At 28.0% G+C, this 21,721-nt stretch overlaps 1 protein-coding gene across 1 annotated transcript in view; it reads right to left on the bottom strand.

Moving 5' to 3' along the window:
• Positions 1 to 21,721, bottom strand: part of LOC130673648 (protein qui-1) — a 53,251-nt gene that overhangs the window by 12,059 nt on the left and 19,471 nt on the right. The window contains exons 2-4 of the mRNA XM_057478756.1: positions 8,597 to 9,396; positions 2,494 to 2,573; positions 1,758 to 1,880 (exon numbers count right to left, since the gene is read on the bottom strand). Coding sequence (XP_057334739.1) covers positions 1,758 to 1,880; positions 2,494 to 2,573; positions 8,597 to 8,705 — 312 coding nt within the window. The 5' untranslated portion in view covers positions 8,706 to 9,396. The remainder of the gene's footprint in view (positions 1 to 1,757; positions 1,881 to 2,493; positions 2,574 to 8,596; positions 9,397 to 21,721) is intronic.

Here is a 21,721-nt window from a genome sequence, read left to right as displayed (position 1 = left end):
TCCCGCTGTGCAAAACGAAGTTGCCGCTTTCCGCTTTCGTCGAGAAGAAATAGTATATTACACACCTAGGGCAGTAAAATAAGAAATGTCTCAGATCACATGTTTGTTGAATGTAGACCTCGGTTTCGCCTCGGCCAACAATTACATGTGATCTGAGACATTTCTTACTCTACTGCCCTAGGTGTGTAATATACCATTTTTCAATTTTTAGCTTTAAAATAAATCCAAGAAAGTGGTTCGCAATAAAAATAAAAATATACGCTCTTCCCGCATGAAAATAACATATATTTTGATTATATATAAAAAAATATACCGTAAATATATAATTTTATAAAACGGCAAAAATGTATGTATAATAAAATATAATATTTATATAAATTCAAAGTTATACTTTGATTTATAATTTAAATTATAAAAAAATATATACATATTTTCATAATATGTAATATAATTATAAAATATAATTTTTAACTTATAAAATTCATTATAAATTTACATATATTGGAATGATATATAATAGAATATATTGTTTTATATATTAAATATTATATTGTTAAATATATTTTTTTATATAATTGACGTTGGAGAATCTCAAGATATTGAATTGTATATTGTATTATATAATACATTATATATCTAAAAATATAAAATAAAATATGAAAAATAAAGACTTTCAGTTTGACGATGATTGTGAGTATCAATGAGAATATATTTTATTCGAGTGAATTAAGTATGTAGATCGAACTTGAAAGGAAGTTTGTAGAGAGAGTCGTTATGACTATAAATTTTAATTTATATGATTAATTTTTAATGTAAAAAAATAATTACTCAAAATAAAATAAGTTTTAGAGGATACCGAAAGAGCATTCATGGAACTGAAAATTTTTCGAAGCCACAAAAGTGTCATGTATATCTTTTAATATATACAAGCTTATATACGAGCATTATATATTATATTATACTGTTAATAATATAATTTGAATTATAAAATCATAATATATATAAACCTATAAATTGATACCATATAATGACATATATTTTTTTTATATAATCTAATATTATATGGAGTTTTTATAATGATAATATATGCCAAAATATAAAATTATATATTATATTGATATACTTTTAAAATATAAAATTTTATATTGAAAACGGCAAAAAAATAGTTATTTTTAAATATATGATTATTTATATTCTAAATTATACTATAATATAATAAATATTATATTATCTGATATAATTTCAGAGTATAAGTTTTTTTCATGCGGGTTTTGACTTTGGAAAGCTTCTAAAAGCCAAAAGGTCATATAAAATTATAAGTTCCTTTGGAATTGTAATGCGATATATCTTTATATTGATTTTCTTTTATCTCGTATTCTAGTCTGGTAGACAACCATGTAAGCTGATAGTGAAAAAAGAAATTGTAAAAACTTTAACTTTAATATTTAAAGATCACGCGAATTTTTTTAGTGAACTTTAAAAGATCAATTGAAATGAAATTTTCCAGAAATTATTTACTTGCATTTTTTTGTAACAAAACGAAATTTAGAAAAATAATAATTTGACTTTTCAATGAATTTAAAATTTGAGTGACCTCAGAAAATTTCAATTTTTAATCAGGATTTTTAATTCAACTGAAAGATTTTTTTTTTTAAATGAAAAAAAAAAGTTCGCTGATTATTTTGCGATCGATGAAAAAAAAATTATAATTTAATTATAAATAGTTTATTACTTTTGTTTTAGTTCAATAAACTTACAAGTAGGAAACATCCGCGTGAGTGGCGGAACGATGCTCTGATCTCTTCAAGAAATAATTCAGCTAAGTACGGATCGTTATCAGGATTTCTACTCGTACCAAATTGCATATCGACCAATAATACCTACCAGATAAATTACAAATTTAATAAGTTTTCAGTACTTAGTTCTATGAAAATAAATTTAATATTAAATTTTTTCGAGCGCGAAAAATTCGTTTCTATTGAAAATTAACAAAAAAAAATTTAATGAATTCACTTTTTGTTCGCAGAACAATAAATGATAATAATTATTTTTATTTTCAAAAATATGAATTTGAAATGTGTTTATTTATAAATGTAAAAAATATGAAAATGAAGATTTTCTAAAAAATAGTAACGTAAATTATCAAAGTGAAAACATAACATTTTATGCGATTTATATTTTTAAGCATAAGAATAAAATTTTTTGTCTCAAAGATTTGACAGCATCGGTGACCTAAATACAGAGTAATGGAATTTTTATTCTCGAATTTCACGAGGATGAAAGTGTATGCTCGAAAAGATTTAAAATGTGAAATATAAAAATATATATATATATATATATATATATATATATATATATATATATATATATATATATATATATATATATATATATATATATATATATATATATATATATATATATATATATATATATATATATATATATATATATATATATATATAAGAATAAAGAAAAAGTATCAAAGCATACTTCAATTCCCATGTCATCGTAAATAGATTGAAGTTCTGGTCCAATCGATTCCAGTAGTTGCTTCCGTTCTTCAGGAAATTCTAAAAAATATATGAGAACATCATTAATACGTCAGAAAAAAAAAAATAATAATAATAATTTTTTTTAACGACTTTGTAATGCGATATAACCACAAATATTGATTAATATTTTTAAAAAATAATTTTTTTTTTCATTATTTTTATTTTGACTTGTTTGTTTATTTATTCCACTTAATCCTTATGAATATTCCAATTAAGTAAATCGTTGACCTCTATTTCATTGTTAAGCGGAAAAATAGTCCCGGAAAAAAAAAAAATACTGAAGTATGGCAACGACAATTAAAATACGAAATTACATCGGATTTTACCGCACTTAAATATATATATATACATATGTGTGGGTATATATATATATATATATATATATATATATATATATATATATATGCATAAGGTTAAGTGGCACAAGTTGGTGTGATTTACATTGAATAATGAAGTCCAGCGCTTGATTAACGTTTCTAGTATTTCAGAGATTAATCTAAACTTCAGTTGCTACGAGAACTTTAGTTTCCTTAAACTTATGATCTATATTAATTGCATTGTATAGTGTTTCTAGGGTCATATTTTTATTAAATTATTATGTTACTTAATAAACAATTTCTCAGGAATCATGAAACCGTAGTAATTAAATTATTTTAACGAAGAAAAATAATTGTTTAGATTTATTAAGATCTTCACTAAATTAAAAATTAAAAAACAATCTCGTGTATATATATTAGGGTGATCCAAAAAATAACAAATTTTTTTTTTTTTCTTCCAAACAGGTTCAAAAGTTTCATTTAGATAAAAAAAGACGCCTGTGAAAATTAGAGCTCTTAATATTAACATTAAGAGGTTCCTCATCGCACTTTTCTATTTTCCATAAGAATAACATGGGAAAAATTTTTTTTACGTCTTCTGATTTTTATAAGTAGCTAACGATGCGTCATAGGAATAATTGGCAGGCATATTTTTGTAGGGAATTGAATGCTCTACAAAAAAAGATTCCTATCATTTTTTGAGGAATCTATTTGTTTAAAAGTTATTTGAGGTTGAAGACGAATTCATATTAAATTTTGAGATTTTCTACTTTTCCGGCGAAACTATCAGACTTATTACAAAATACCATTGGACCTTTTTTGTAGACAATTTTATTCCCTAAAAGTTATTTCGAATAAAGTTTTTTCGAATTCCGCATTGTTTTCTAGTTATTTTTATTTTAATGTGATGCTCATAAAAAAATAGTCTTCTGATCGATTTTAAGAGCTTGACATTAAAATAAAAATAACTAGAAAGCAATGCGGAATTCGAAAAAACTTTATTAAAAATAACTTTTAGGGAATAAAATTGTCTACAAAAAAGGTCTGATGATATTTTGTAATAAGTCTGATAGTTTCACCGGAAAAGTAGAAAATCTCAAAATTTAATATGAATTCGACTTCAACCTCAAATAACTTTTGAACAAATAGATTCCTCAAAAAATGATAGGAATCTTTTTTTGTAGAGCATTCAATTCCCTACAAAAATATGCCTGCCATTTATTCCTATGACGCATCGTTAGCTACTTATAAAAATCAGAAGACGTAAAAAAAATTTTTCCCATGTTATTCTTATGGGAAATAGAAAAGTGCGATGAGGAACCTCTTAATGTTAATATTAAGAGCTCTAATTTTCACAGGCGTCTTTTTTTATCTAAATGAAACTTTTGAACCTGTTTGGAAGAAAAAAAAAAAAGTTTGTTATTTTTTGGATCACTCTAATATATATACATATACATATGCATATAGAAAAGTAGGTCAAAATGGAACTCTACTTTTTAACTTTTCGCTATGACAATTAAAAATTTTCAAAAAAGGGAAGTTACTAATTTCGGTCCGATCTTCAAAAATCGAGTTATCATCAGATCCCGACATTTTGAGGCATTATGAAGCTATTCTGACTATTTCCGGATGGACGCCTGTCCGTCCGTGTGTGTGTGTGTGTGTGTGTGTGTGTGTATGGATGCACAGTTGAAAAATTTAAATTGTGTTAAATTTAACACAAATCACATGTCCCAAACGATCCACTCAATTTTTTGTGTTAATTTAACACATTATACTTGTGTCAAACAATAACACAGGTTTAAAACTTGTTGAGATCAGATAACACATTCAAATTTAGTTCAATTTACACTTGATGGCGTCAAATAATTGACACAAAATTTTTAACCAATGAATTTTTATACACAAGAACACACAATTTTTAACTGTGTGTAAACTTTTATTGTCCGACGATATTTTTGGAACAAATGAACCGATTTGAATATTTTTGGTGGCAATCGAAAGGGCTCGTCAAAACTTAGAACTAACTCGATTCTGGAGTCGATCAGTCGAGTAGTTTACAAGTTATACAAAAAATCAAAAACAATTTCTTTTCAAGTTCTTGTTGCATAACTTTTAAATCACTCATCCAATTTGTTTTTAACTTTGATCAAAACTAAGTCTCAACAAGCTTCTTCGATTGCCGAAAGCACGTGCACATTGGTTGATTTATTCCGAAGGTATCGTCGGACAAAAATTACGTTTTTTTAGCGAAATTACGTAATTTTGATCCTGCCGTTTTTTGAGCTCGAAAACAGCGGAAAGTTTTGGAATTGGCCCAAAGGCTCTATCATTTTTTAGTTTTTTTTTTTTGTTATAAATATTTATTTACAGTCCCTAGCAAATTTGGGGTAAATTGGTTACTCAAAATAGGACGACCGTTTCGAAATTTTGCTCGAAAAAATTTATTTTCGTGTTTGTTATCTCAGCTATTTTATTATGAAGCGGCAAAAAAACTGACTTGGGTTAAAATGAACTCGAAAAAAAAGGGAGAGTAAAGGAAAAGTCCCAGGGTATCTCGTCTGTACGTCGATCGGTCAATTTTTTTTTTCTTCTGCCTACTGATTATCACTCCCCGATATTTCTAAGACTCTCAATATAAAATAAAAAAAAATATTGACACCAAAAATACGATTTATAAAAAAATAAGCCATCGTTTTCTCTCCCTTAATTTAAAAAAAATAAAATAAATAATCTGTAAACTCAAACTCATACTTTATACAGATTAACGGAGTTATTATGGTAATTATTCAGTTGTAGAGTTTATTTAAAAAACAAAACTACATATACTTTTTTAACTGCTCGTAAAATAACAGATTCAGCTGTTATTAAATCATAAACTGTGGAATGAGGATTTAAATGAAATATTTTTCTTTCAAGTAAGCTAGAAAAACGATTATTCAAGTAGTTCAGTGCCTTATGAAAATAGTATAAACTATATTTTTTAAATAAAACACAGGCTTCGTAATATAATCAATGTTGTAATATAATATTCATTTTTTGATAAATTACAGACTTAATGAACTTAAGTTACGAACATTTAATATTTTCGCAAGAAGAGAAAGTGAACTCGAATGAATTTTGAAGATAATTAAAAAAGTTTTGGAAACTTTTCCAGTTTAAAAATAAATTTTTTATAATTTTCCCAAAGTTTTAATGACAGATTATATATTTCAGTTTTAATATGGTGCAGAGAATATAATGAGGAATATTTTTTTTTCTTATTGTAATCTACTATTTACAGAGCAGTAAATTTATGTAATACAAATATTTACATTCCATTTGATATATATATATATATATATAGAGTTCGTTTACTTGTATAAAAGTACTATAATTGGACGGTTTAGTGAAATTTTAAAATACACAGGAGTCGATGCACAAAATTTTTATTATAAAAAAAAAATTATTACATGGGAGAATTTTTTATTCATTAAATTATACTCGGTTCAAAAATTTTCTTGAACCAAAAAAATGCTTTCATATTTTTCGAGCAAAAAGAAAAATCAAAATTCAGTTTTTTGTCAAATTAAAATTTAAACTTTTACTGCAACTATAAAATTAAAATTTAAACATATATGTATGTATATAAATTATTATTAATTGACAGAATGTCAAACTCAATTACAGTAACTCGACAACGATTCGTTCAATAATTATTATTCCCATTATCATAAATATATATATATATATATATATATATATATATATCAAAGCTATTGATTGAAAATAAAGTGAACCTGCAAAAGAAATGTAGATTGCTTTTATTTGACTCAGTCGTTCAATTTTATACTTGTTACTTTTTTATTTGCATAAAAAAATTGTATTATTATGATTATTATTACTATTATAATAATGGAGTATATAAAGTAATATATATGAAATATGCTAATCGGTTCGTTTTATTATAAATTCACCTAGTTATAGGGCAAAAAAACTGTATCTACCTCATTATTCATCAGCACACTTGTCGCTGTCTACATTTATTCATTGACTTTTTCGTGTATCGAATACTTTTTTATCAGCGCAGAAAATTTTTCATGTGAAAAATTACTCTACGATTCAAAGAAGTCCTCAGATATTTTATCGTTAGATAAAAAATTACTTTTTTCGTCTACTGTCTAGTCTTCTTTGGTTAAAAAAAAATACTGCTCTTTTATATAAATATATTACGTTGCTATTTTTATTTCTGACGATATGTAGGAAATATTTAATCTAAATGTCGTATGTTCTATTCGAACAATTACTTTTTACCCTTGATACAAATTAATTGGTAACCATTATTTCGTAGTATAATTAAATGTTATTTATATCAAACTATCGGATCAGAAGCTGTTTTTACCCTAAGTCACATAGTAACCAGTGGGTGACTAAGGATAATTTTCGGGAAACCTCAACTTGTTCCTTACATTACATTTCTGTTCGGTTTAGCCACCAAATATCTACAACAACGCGGGTAATTTTAAATCAAAAGCTCCTCTCTAATTAAAACACTTGAAACAAATGACGAATTTTTCCAAAACTAAACAAATAATTTGATAAATACTCAGCAATTATCGTTAAATTGAGCTTAGTATTACAGTTATTATCGTTTATGACCAAATATTTCATAACTTTAACAATAAAAAAAAATTTCAAAGCTTTTTTGTAATAATTTACGTATTTTAATTACTCATTATTTTTTAAATGCTCGGTTGAACTATTATTTCATTTTAAAATTAAATAAATTATTTATTCAAATGACATAGTCACGAAATTGATATTTATCACATGGGAATAAATTTAAATACATTAATTTGATCAGATGAGTTAGACATTTTTAACCATCACCTTGAACAAAAACTGTTATCGCAAAAGTAGTTATTCCAGCGGGCGCTATAGTAAATTTTTGTTCTCAAGGTCTATGAAAATTCATCTCAATTATTATTATCCCGAAAGGGTGGAATTTAATTAGCATTTAGTAATGATAGGTCAACAATTATGACGTATCAGACTTACTCGAATTTGAAGTAATTTTGAATTTAATTAATGAAGGTGTTCTTAATGATCGATATTACTAAAGTAAAGCTCTATCACGCTAATGATCTACGTCCACGAAAATATATTTGGTACAACAAAATATGATAGTTGATTCAAATAATTTTATAATTTGACGGAAATGTATAATTTATTTGTGGTAAGTTATTGATATATTTGTGGTAAAGATATTAAATTTGTGGCAAACAACCTAAAATTTGGCGATACTATACATATATTTGAAGCTCTTATTTATTTGTAGCAATTGTATCATTTCTTTACCACAAATAAATCACTTATTTCACGCAATTAAACTACTCAAATATATTATATCTTTCTCACAATTAAATATTTATTTGGCCATATCCAAATATACCATATTTTTGGCTCAAATAAATCTTTTTTTCAGTGTAAATTTTTACTATGTTGTTAGTAAAAATTGCACTTTATTTACGTGCTATCGAGTAGTATATTTTACAATGTGCATGCGGTAAAAATTCACATATTTACTTTTCGGCTGAAATTTTGAGGGAATTTTTATTGCAACATATACAGCAATATTTTGCTTAGTGAGTAAAAAAAAATTACCGGAAATGAATCACCCTAAGATATATACATGTATACTCAAAAGTTGTCTCAGTGATAAATAGAAAAGAAAAAAAAACTTACCATCACGTTCCCCAGCAATAAATATCTTGATAAGTCGTGGGGCCGGTAAATGTGCTGGAGGTGGTCCACCCTTGACAACTCCCGCTATTAATTCCACTTCAAGATTCATCTTAACTTACTCTACTTTATCAATACTCTATTTATGTACTTATATTTTTAAACTCTCGTTATATATTAATTATGTAACTTTCTTCAAATTATTCATACCCATTAAAAACTTATATTATATTTTTAAAATCTCGTTTTTTTTATTTTAAAAACTTTAAATAAAAAAATATTTATATCAAGATCATTTAATTACGAGTTGTATTAATTCACAATAACAATAGTAACTATTATTAATATTCAAATAAACGTGATTATTTTATTACAACAATAAAATATACATTAATGAATATTCAAATGTGAATATGTTAATACAACAGACAGTCAACAATGTAACTTTTCTATATTAGTATACATCTATATAATCATTTTTATAAATATTGGCCTCGGTAATTGATTATTCAAGAAAAAAAAACTCATCTTACTTTAATTAGGTAGCTTTGGTAAAGATTGTCTTCGTAATTAAATGCTTATAAATACTGTGCGTTTCTTAGTTAAAAAAAAAATATGATTGTTTTGACTTTCAACATTTATGTTATCGCATTTAAATAAATTTTGGAAATGGTTCAAGTTAACGATTGTGTTATAAGATTTTAAAAAAATTTATTAAATTTAATTATTAATTGTGCCTTGACGTAGCTGAATATTGAGCTACGTCAGGCTCTACTTCAATTTTTATCTCCATTTAATTGAATCTGTAACATAAAAAATATAATATTGAGATTAATAATTAATAATTTTAATTTTACTTGTATCACTCATCGTGTTTCACAAGACTTTACATTTAAATTCTCCCTTTTCTCGCCTCTTTTTAATATTCGCGGCTGTGGCCCGACTTGTGCTTATGACTGTACTGCATCATTACGGTGATGCCCTGCTACCTCCCTTGTGCAAATGGAGGTGCAGTGGCTAGGAAAACCACAGAGAAAACCTAGCCAGTACAGTTTCGGTTTTGGGTGAAGCTCCAGTGGTCGATAAAATTTCCATTTTACCGATCACTGGCTCTTCATCCCGCCTCTAACGATCAGAGACCTTCGTCGAGCCCAACGCGTGGCTAAGCGGTCACCCAGCCAAATAGTAACCATGCTCGATGTTACTTAACTTCGGTGATCGCCCGAGCCTCGCGCGTGCCGAACGGCTAGCTCAGCCGCTAATATTGAGATTAATTATCATTAAAAATATACATGCCCCTCCCCCCACCTCCTCCATAAAATCAAAATAAAAAAAAAAAATATTTAATGTAATAAAATTTTTTGAAAGTGAGTCCAGTAAAAAACGTCAGTTGCAATATAATAGAAGGATAATATTGAAGCGATTTAAAAAAAAAAATAATAATTATCAAGTTTTTGAGATCTCTTTTTTTGCCCATCATATATTTTTGTGCTTGGGGTAAAATGAGACTGAAATTTTTTTTTGTTTAGAAATGTTTAGTTACGGTCCAAAAAAAGGAGGGAGGCAAGTTGATCAGTGTGAGTAATTTAAAATTCTGGTAATTATTTGTGGGATTCAAATTATTTTTGCCCATGAAAAATCCAAAATTATGTTATAAAATTTTTTCCTGGCTGTTTCTTTTCTAGTTTTCCAAAAAAATATCAGAACACTAAAACAATTTTAATTAAAAACGAGAAATTTATTTTTTTAACTTTCGAATGCAAAAAATTACACAAGTTTCCATCATGTTCATGATCTTTTTTTTCAATGCGCCATGTAATAGAACGATTTGAAAAAAAAAAATTTTACTTCATAAATTGCGTAAGCTCCATTCCCAAATTTTTTTACAATCATGGTCCATTTGACCTCTGCTTCTCAAAAAATATTTGTTCTACTTCTCAGCAATTAATTCAGATATCAAAGACTTGACATAAAATTTTTTCTCAAAACCTGTCTTATTTAATTCAGATCTTGATATAAATTATGATCCAAAAGATACGTGGACTACATCCATATAAATCCCACAGAATTTAATTAAGGCAGCCCTATTGTATTTGACTTGATTAAGCTTCTCTTTTGACATTATAACAGACAATTTGAAATTCCGGATAATGAAGGATCAATAAAATTGATAACGTGTATTATAGAATGTCTGGGTTGTCTCGCCTTTTAGTGTGCTAATAGTTTGGGCTTTGGCTTACCCCTTCTGTTCTATCGATTTATTGAATTTGTTCAACCTTCTACTAAATATGTATGAATAGGATATATCTATATATATATATATATATATATGTACGAGAGATGTGTGATGTGTAAACTTATCTACGTAGATGATCAATATTGCCAGTGGACTTAATACATTACAGATAAATCCGTAAATTTATTCTGAGTAAAACCTTGTGATTATAATTACAATAATAATCCTTATGAATTTATAATTTATGCTTTTGTTTGAGTTCTAGCTTCTCTTATTATTTAAGTTTTTTATTTTCAGTAAACTTTGTCAATTAAATATTTTCATTTCATCTGAATTGTAGATCAGGCCAAGGAAATTTGACAAATATTCAAATGAAGGTCAACATTTTTTTAATAAAAATTACTTATTTCATATTTATTCATTTTTCTATGTTTGAGTAAATATATATTTTATTGACATCTGGCTTCCGCTTTGGTAAAAAGTGGAACGTTTTATTAATTTCCTGTGCTGGCTAATAATTTATATTAAATTTATGACATTTATTTATTGAAAAATAAAGAAAATAATAAAATAATATTTTCATGATTTTTCTGTTAAGACGATGGATAAAAAGTGTTTTTTTTTTTTTTTTAATTATTCGGAAATTCTGAATTATTCGTAAATTACGATAATTAATATTTCGTAATTAGTCCATTTTATAGATGAAAATTTAATGTTCGAACTTCGAATCGAACATTTGAATTCCAATCAAATAAGGCGAAAATTTACAAATAATTCAAAAATTAACGAAAAATTTTAATTTTCCGAATTATTCATATTTAGTATCCACTGTAAAAAATTTGCGGAGTGAACGCGGAGTGGTTGATTTTTTATTTATTTAATTTTTTCGGAGTGAATTTCACTCCGAAGGTGTGCCTTGGGGGAAATTTTTCGGACTTTTCTCTGAAAAAGTCTTTAGAACTTTAGAACTGAGTTTTTCAGGGAAAATTCAACCAGGGTGTTAAGGAAAATATTAATTATAAAAAAAATTACTAATAGTGAGCTTAGGTCTATGATATTTTGACATTTATATTGAGTACGGAAATAATTACAAGCTCCCTTTCCATATATTCACGGGAAATGATTTTTAAAAATTATAAGCAGCTGATAGTAAAACTTTTACAAATATAAATCCACTGAGTCACAAACTGTCGTATGATTTACATCGACCATACCACGAGATAACATTTCAATTTGTACTGAAATATCAAATATTCCCGTCAAACCTATGCCACTGTAGCTATTCAATAATTTAATACTTCCACTATATATTATATATATAAAATTATAATTTAGTGAGTTACTAAACCATTTTATAAATTAAAAACTCAATATTTTAAGCTTGATTATTGATATCTGAATCAATTATTTATTGAAATAATTGTGTCTAATTAACAGCTGTGTCTATTAAAAATAAATTTATTTAAATATTAAAACTCCGGACCGGAGTGAATGCGGATTGAAATATAATCCGCGTCACTTCAAAATCACTCTGCCCATAAAAAAGTTCCTGTTTACTTCCGAATGCGGAGTGATTTTTTTTTTAACTCCGGAACTCCGAGTGACGGAGTGAATTTGGATTGAAATGAAATCCGAATTAACTCCCGATTTTTTACAGTGCATTTAATGCACTTGAAGTAAAATTCATTCCAGAGGGAAATTTATTACACTGTAAAAAATCACCGGGGTAAATCTAAGCAGTGTAGGTGTTAAAATTATCGGTGTTAAATTTACCCCCGAAAGCGGTGTGAAAATAACGCCGCCACCGGTGTAAATATTCTAGACCGGTGTTAAAATATTTGACTTTGTGAATATTTTTACTTACTCGATCACTATACTTGTTAATAAATGATATTTTTTATTAATTTTCATAAAGAACTGGCATTTTTTGTGTTTTATAATCTTTAAAGTTAATACTCCAAGCGGATGCAATTTACTCCGCGTTTACACCGGCATTACTCACTTTTACACCTGTTACCCAGCTTTCACACCGGTTTTACTCCGCTTTTACACCGGTATTTTTAACACCGCTGTATTACTCCTCGTACACCGGTGTAAGTTCATTTTTACACCGGGCGGAGTCAAAACGAGTCGATTTTTAACACCGCTCGTTTTACAGTGTATAATTTTAAATCTTCGGTTCGAAGTGAAATTAACTTCTAAAGGAAGTTTATTTTAATAGTAAAACTCCAAATCGGAGTGAATTCCGATTTAAATAAAATTCAGATCACTTCAAAATCACTCCGCTGGAAAAACAAACTCCTTTTTTACTCTTTATGCGGAGTGATTTTTGTTAAACTTCAGATGTAAATAAAATCCATATTCACTCCGAATTCACTCCCGACTTTTTATAGAGCAGTAATATTTTATTCGAACAATATTCACATCCCCTATTTTTTCATTAATTTTTCTTAATATCACCGTTTGAACTGAAAGCTAAAAAAAAATAAAATCAATAAACTCATAAATTACTTTTATTCTTCACAATTTTTATATTAATTTCCACAAAAATGATTGATAACATAAAAATTAAAAGTAAATTTATCAATATTAAACAATAGAGTCATTTGTCACTCTGCTCCAATACCTTTTAAGTGAAGCAGAAGTAAAAAAAAATTTCCATCAATTTAAAATACGCTGCGTCATTTAAAAAATAAAAGTTTGGTAAATTGATTCTTATTGACTAGCTCTCATATAAAAAAAAAAAAAAAATGGCAAATTGAAATAATAGAAGATAAGAAAACAAATTATAAAAATAACAAAACGGAATAAAATTCTTATATAATAGCATAAATTTTTTCACTCTGGTGAAAAAACCGGCAGTTGTCTGTTACACAAGATAGAAAAATATAGTTCCCGTGAATTTACTGCGACGTGACGGCTAAGTAACGAGAAATCTAATGCTTTTGCGTAGATAAGTGCTTCTGTCATTTTTTTTCTTTCTTCATTACTTTTTTTTCTAACTCTTATCTCTTGTATTCTATCATGCAGAGCAAAAAAAAAAGTACAAAAAAGCTCCTTGTTGTCCATCAGCTTGATACACGATAGCTTTCTGTGTTTAGAAGTTAATAAGTTTCTTTTTCAAAATATAATTCTTTTTTTTTCTTATTAATTTGAAAAAACTTGTTTTATTTACTCCGACAACAATTAAGTTTAATAAAACGTTAAATCAACATTAATTGGCAAATATAATGTTTCGAATTGTTTTATAAATAGTCAAAAAAAAAAAAAAAAAAAATAGAGATTAAAGTGGAGAAAACACAAAAATAAATATTATATTTAAAACTGAAGTTTGAACCGAAAATACACAGCATATGGATCGATAGGAAACACGACGTGACGACAGAAAATAGGTTATACAGATGTATAATAGGTTATATATATATATATATATATATATATATATATATATATATATATATATATGTATATACATACATACGTTTAAATGTGCAGACGGAATTTTTGTACCTTTCAAAATGCATGATATATATATGTGCAAATGAAATGGATGTTTTGTATGTAATTATACTGTACTCGATATATGTTAGCTTATAAATGTAAACATACATATATCCATATATATTATGTGAATGAAGAAGCAAATGTATATGAATGTTTGTATTGATAGTAAAAAGAATGAAACGAAATTTTTTTCTTTTTTTTTCTAATCAAAATAGAGTAGTCTATTGTTAATCAATGCTGTTGTAGTTGTGTGTTATTAACTTTATAATATTCTATCGTTTTGTACGGAATTAATATAAATTTTTTTTTCTTACTTAAGTATTGTCATCAATACAATCAATTATCGTTACGGAAGACTTATCCTTTTAAAATTTTATTCTGAGGAACTGCTCTTGTTCGAAATGCTATGGTGTCATAGTAATGCCGGACCATGTTGTGGCCACCTATCGGAAATTGAAATGAACACATGCAGAAATTACTGTGACCATAGTAAAATTTACAATGGTTACAGTAATTTGTGATATAATCGTTAATTTTACTACGGCCATAGTAATTTCGGCATGTGTTTATTTCTTTTTCCGACAGGGGGCCAACATAGCCCGGCACTACTATGACACCATAGCAATTCAAATAAGAATAATTTATACGTGTACAAATATATATATAACTGTCGTAATATCATGAAAAGCTCAAGTGGATAAGGTAGAATTTTTCGAGTTTTGTAAATAGAACGGGGGGGGGGGTAGATGTATGAGAAAGATATTTTTCGAATGAGCAAATTGTAATTAAATTGAGAAAATAATCGAATGACCCAAGCTGGGATTCGAACCCAGAACGTTTTGGTATCATGCCTAGAGTTTTTCCACTGACCTGACAGAGCCTAGTGATAATTCTTTATAATTAAACTTTAGATTCAAGTTATAATGTAAACACGGTAATTTGTACGATAATTTATAATATTTTATTAAAAAATATTGTTGGCCTCATTTACTCTATTAATAATTTCTAGCGTCGCTATTAAAAGTTTATCCAATCTAGCCTTTATATCAAGCATTACCATATTATATATTATCGGCACCGACAATCTTCGCATTATAATATAATAATAATTAATAATAAATAATAACGAAAACTATTAACCCGCATATTAAACTAAACATACATAGTGTGCATTATAATAAAATAATAACACTAATTATAAATAGAGTCAGCATAAAAAACTCGTTAAAAGTTTTAAATAAAAACTTTATTTCTCGATTGCTATTCAGCAATTCCAATTAAAAAATAAAATGAATAAAAGAAAAATTAAAAATATTACTGAAGAAGGGTATAATAAAAAATAAAAAAAAAGGCAACGGAAAAAGTTTTCTCTGCTGTGTAATATCAGTGTGATGACGTTCATAAAAATGTATGTACTCGCTAGCGGATTTTTATAAAAAATACATAAAACATCAGTAAATCACAATTTTTAAGTAAAAAATTTTTCAACAGATTTTATTTGTCCTCTTTATACTTTTCTTTTTAGAAAAAAATTTATATTTATAAATTGTTCTCTTACCGTTTTTTATCATTTATATATTTATATATTCGCTTACCATAAATTTATGAAAAATGTATTTCAATTTATATTAAAATTTTATTGAATTTACTGACATTCTCCCACAAAAATTATTAAGATCGACATAGATCTAAAATTTATAGTAGATCTCAGAAGATTTTTAATGATTTCAGCAGATCGTCAGTGAATTTAATTTTATGGCAATCTTATCAGATCTAAGGTGATCTACGCAGATCGACGAGTTATAAGCATCAATTTTTCTCATTGGTTAAAGATCGCCGATCTCCAACGATTTCCGTGAACTACCTCAAATCTGCGTAGATCTCGTGAAAAAAAAACCCTGGCAACTATAAGATCTTTCTTGATCTCCGAAGATCTGCTAGAAGTAACGTAGACCCAATTTTTAGAAAAATCAAATCTCCCTAGATCTACTATAGATCTACGTAGATCTCGATTTTAAGATGGATCTTAGAAGATTTCTGGTGATTTTGGCAGATCGTCAACATTTTTAGATCTATGGTGATTTAAAAAAAATAAATTTACTAATTTTGCTAGATCTTCCAAGATTTCACAGTATCATCAATAAATAGCTATTTAGATCTATGCAGATTTGACCAGATCAAATTATAAACATCAATTTTTCTTGTTGGCACTATAAAGGTCGTCGGAGATCTCCGACGATTTTCGTGAATTTTTTACAAATTTTCATAGATCTTTTGAAAAAAAAACCCTGGCAACTATAAGATCTATCTTAATCTCCATAGATCTGCTTGAAGTACCGCAGACCTAATGGAGATCTACTGTAGAGCAATATAGATTTTAAATTTGTGATGGATCTCAGAAGATCTAAGATGATTTTGGCAGATCGTCGACGAAGATCAAAGATCTTTGATCAAAGATTTTCAATCTGTGGTGACTTTCAGAAACATCTACTTATTTTTCCACACTCTAAAACCAAGTGTGTTACAAGTGCATTATTTTAACACACATTAAATGTGTTCCATGCTTAAGAGGGGGGGGTTAAAGGGGGTAAGGGCTAAAAATCAGATTTTTTTTTTGGTTTCTTTATAGCTACACATTTGAAGAATAGTCTCCAAATTTTAAGTAGATCAGAGCAAAACTCTCGAAGTTATTAACTAGTTGGTCTTCTTGAAAACTGTAGCTTCGATAGCTGCGGGCGGTCGGAAAGGAAGTGCAGGTATACAATGAAAAAAAAAATAATCAGAGAACGTTGGGGGGAGGATTTAATAATGCTTTGACTAAATTTCAGTGGTTTTTTATTTTAAATAATTTCCAGTTGAGATACAGTGCTCACCGCAAATCGTCTATTTTAAAAGACGTTCTGGGAAAAGCTCCGTCAGCGGCTTGTTTGCGGATACTTTTGCATAAAAAAATTACTTAACGTCGTTGAATCTATACTTAATAATGTTCAAAAGGTTGCAATAAATTAGCTCAATCCATACGCCTAAAAAAATCCGTACAAAAAAGCGTTTTTTTCACGATTTAGCCTTCACCCCTTAAGGCTATAAGCAAAGCTAAGTTTTTTGTAGTTACTTAAAACACGTTTCACGGTGTGTTAAATATCTATAGCTTGCTTATGGCGTTTCAATGTTATTTGGCAAGTGTGTTAATTTTGACTACACACTTAGTTTTAGAGTGTAGATCTTCCGATATTTCTCAATAACATCAATAGAGATTTATTTCGATCTCCGTAGATCTACTGCAGATTTAAATTATTTTTCTTCGTACTTGATCTTTTTGTAAAACAAAATACAAATAATTGACATGAAATACAAGAAATTACGATAAAATAGTGACATAATAATTTACCAGCATCGATATTACTCTTGTGAGATCAAAGTAAAAATATAAGAAAATAAGAAGTAATTTTTTAAATCCCTCTGGGACTATTGAGCCATCTATAACATAAGTAATAAGAAGTTACGAGGTTAGAAAACGAATTTAAACGTGTTATAACATCTTTGAGTCGAAGACTTTTAAAAGTATTACGTGACCAGAAAGTTAAAATTATTTACCTAACTTCTATTAAGCTCATAAGTTATATAATATATCGACATATATTCAATTTCACTTATTATTTATTTTTATTCGTCTATTTTGGTCAATAGTTATTTTAGTCATCGTGTTAAAAATTTTTTTTGGCCGAAAATTTATTGAAACCCATGGAAAAATTAAGATTTAAATAAAATTAGTGTGTTACTAATTATAGTAAGTGAGAATAAGCGTGAAATAAATTTAAATGAAATGTTTATAGCAAGTTTGCACGTATTGTGATCACGTGAGATATCAGGGTAGATCAATCACCACTAAATCCTCTAACAATCACTATATCGACCGCAATTATCAAGACCACGAATCCACTATCAAGTGGTCAGCAAGTAGCTGAGAAATTACCACTAAATGTCTCAGTTAAATCACCGACTATTATCATCACCATCTCGACAATCTATTTAACTTCAACAAAGAACTTTAACACTGATACCATTCTAATCTTATCAGTTTGATTGATCGTATAATCACAATAGTGTATTCTGTATTCAACAAAAATAGTAAAATATGTCAAACTACTAAAAATTTGAACGCGAGGTTTTAAATAATCTGCGGACCGAGGGCGGATTTACTGCGGAACGCTTATAGATTGTAGATTAGACGCTCATTTCATGCGAAATGAATGCGTATTAGTCCTGACTGAATGTGGATTTTATGCGGATCGTAGACCTGGTGCGGATTTAACGTCGATTCTTCGTAAAGTAAATGCGTATTAGCCCTGAGTAAATGTGGATTCTATACGGATTTTATGTGGGGCGTGAATCTGGTGCGGATCGGGTGTCGATTTCACACAGAGGGAATTCCTATTAGTCCTGAGTAAATGCGAAGCGTATGCGGAATGTGAGTACAGTGTGAATTGGGCGCTGATTTCATGCGGAGTGAATGCGTATTTGTCCTGAATGAATGTAGATTTTATGCGGAGCGTATGCGGAACGTGAATCTGGTGCAGATCAGGTGTCAATTATCACGGAGTAAATTCCTACTAGTTCTGAGTAAATGCGGAGCGTAAGCGGAATGTGAGTATAGTGTGGATTGGGCGCTGATTTCATGCGGAGTGAATGCGTATTTGTCCTGAATGAATGTGGATTTTATGCGGAGCGTATGCGGAACGTGGACCTGGTGTGGATCGGACGTCGATTTCACGCAAAATAAATGCGTATTAGCCCTGAGTAAATGTGGATTCTATGCGGAACGTGAATCTGGTGCGGATCAGGTGTCAATTTTCACGGAGTGAATTCCTAATAGTTCTGTGTAAATGCGGAGCGTATGCGGAATGTGAGTATAGTGTGGATTGAGCGCTGATTTCATGCGGAGCGTATGCGAAATGTGTACAGTGTTGATTCAATGCTAATATCACGTGGTGTGAGTACGGATTAAATGCGGAACGGATTATTTTTTATTAATTTAATCTTCTCGAAATAAAGTTTACGCTAAATGGGGGGGGGGGATTATTCTTAAGAATAATAAAATAAATCGCTGCGGAGTGAAATAATGAGTATTTGTAACTTATTTAAAATATGTAAAGTAGCATGTATTGAGTGCCACGGATTTATTTAAGTAAATAAAAAAAAATTATCCAATCATTAAACCTGTGGCTTTCATCATTATCAGTGCTGATCAAAGAGCGATTGTTACGATAATTTCAAGTGCTTTCAACTATTCATAGGCGATTATTCCACAAGGTGATATTTCATATAACATGAATCAATTGCTGTATGATAAATTAATTAATTATTAAATAAAAATAAAAAATAAATGAATGAAAAATATAAAAGCGTAATTAATAATACATAAGTTTAATAAATTAACGTTTTATTGATTCCACTTTCCTAATAGACATGTCCGACCACAAAAAGTTTAAATATATACTGAAATTAAATTATCTCAAATTAAATTAAACAGTAACTTGAACTTTGTCTGATAGAAACACATAACGTAATTCTCTTAGGAAATTTAACTAATGCACAGCTTCGTGGGACTTTCTACAAGATTGACCACTGGCTGATACTCAATGTAACCATGACACGAAACACAATTACAGTATATTTGATATTGAGTTAAATATAAAGTAATTTATCAGTAAGACACTTTACTATCGAGCTTCAATCAGTTTTTTTATTCTTTTATATGACATCAAGAGAAGAAAATATATGTATATATATGTACATACATATATAGCTTATCACAGTATCTTTGATATCGAGTAACCTACTTCAAAGTGATCGTTGATCGTATTCCGAACAAAAATAAAAAATTTATTGCAAAGCTCGAGCTATTGAAAAGTAGCAATTTATAAAACTTGAATCGATTCTACAGTAAAATATTTTCTCTGTGTTGATTTTTTTCAAATTTTTTTATGCACTTTTTAACAATGAAATTTCTTTTTGTATATCGTTATCTACAACCTCTACAAAAAATTTAGGATGAGTTGTTCTCTGCAAACAGTACGAGGATTTCGAAATTTCGATCGAAAAAAAATTATTTTGTGTTTATTTTCTAAGTTATTTTATTACAATCCACAAAAAAGCTGGCTCTGGATGAAATGAACTTTAAAAAAAAATTTTCTATTTTATATTCACGCATTGCTATTTTACTATTTTCAATTTTAGTAAACACGGAAAAGTTTTGTTGCAAAAATTCTGTAATGGTCGCACTACTCAATGACCAACTTGCCCCATACTTTTTAGAGACTATGTATGAATATTTACAAAAAAATTTTTTATTAAAAAATGTTGTCTCCTTTTTCTCCACTTTTTTTATATCTTCTGATATTATCGTTTTATACTTTATCGATATTTTAAAATTAATATCACACTGAGAAAAAAATATCTGCTGCGAAATAAATTTAGTCCTGTGATCACAGTTACCGTTGGCTCAACGACGACGATTATTTGTGTGAAAACGTTTCGTTTAAGTGAACTAACGGTAGTTCGCAACCCATTTTTTTTTCTCCGTTTAAGTAAACGAATTAAATACTCGTGTCAAAGTAATTTCCAACTTCGTGATATGGTAATTCAAGAATAATTATCGTAGAGCAGTGGATATTTTAATTTTTCCATAAATAATTTCGACGTTAATGCCTATTATACGACACTATATGTTAGCATAAGTGCTTTATAATCTTGACTTAGAAGTGTTTGAGAACTTTATGTGTCAGAGATTAAACTTTACCAAAAAAAAATTGTTCGACATTTGATGATGCCATATTTTTATAAATTGTCTTATCATCATGCACCTACTTTAAAAACCAACATAAAATTTTTGTAAAGGGATATTGTCATTTACAAATTTTACCTCTAAAGGACGAGGGTACATTTGATTATTTTTTTCTACATGATTTTTTTTTTTGTTAAGATTCAGTTAAATTTATATTAAAAATTGTTAAGTACAAAAAATGATATATATAAATATATATTGAATTCAGTGGAAATTCCGTTATCATCCGAACAAGGAGCATTGAAATTGATCAATAAAATACAAAAGACTCGGTCCTTGAAGGAAATCATGATAAAACTTTTGTATACAACATCAACTCATATATATTTATTTAGACATTTTAATCAGGCCCGAGTCGACAATTATTCATTATTATTTTATCAGGACAGCTATTATATTTACTGTAAAAAATCTGGATACGGCGATTTTTTTTTACGTCTGTTTGAAAATGTTTTTTCCGGGCGGTAAAATCGGACCAGCCTCGGAAAAAGTAAAAAAATTTTTATTTTTGTTTAAAAAAATGACTATAACAAAATTGTTTATA

This window comes from Microplitis mediator, chromosome 8 (assembly GCF_029852145.1).
Source record: "Microplitis mediator isolate UGA2020A chromosome 8, iyMicMedi2.1, whole genome shotgun sequence".
Classification (NCBI taxonomy): domain Eukaryota; kingdom Metazoa; phylum Arthropoda; class Insecta; order Hymenoptera; family Braconidae; genus Microplitis; species Microplitis mediator.
Note: the sequence above shows the minus strand (reverse complement) of the source record. Positions and strands in the feature narration are given on the sequence as shown.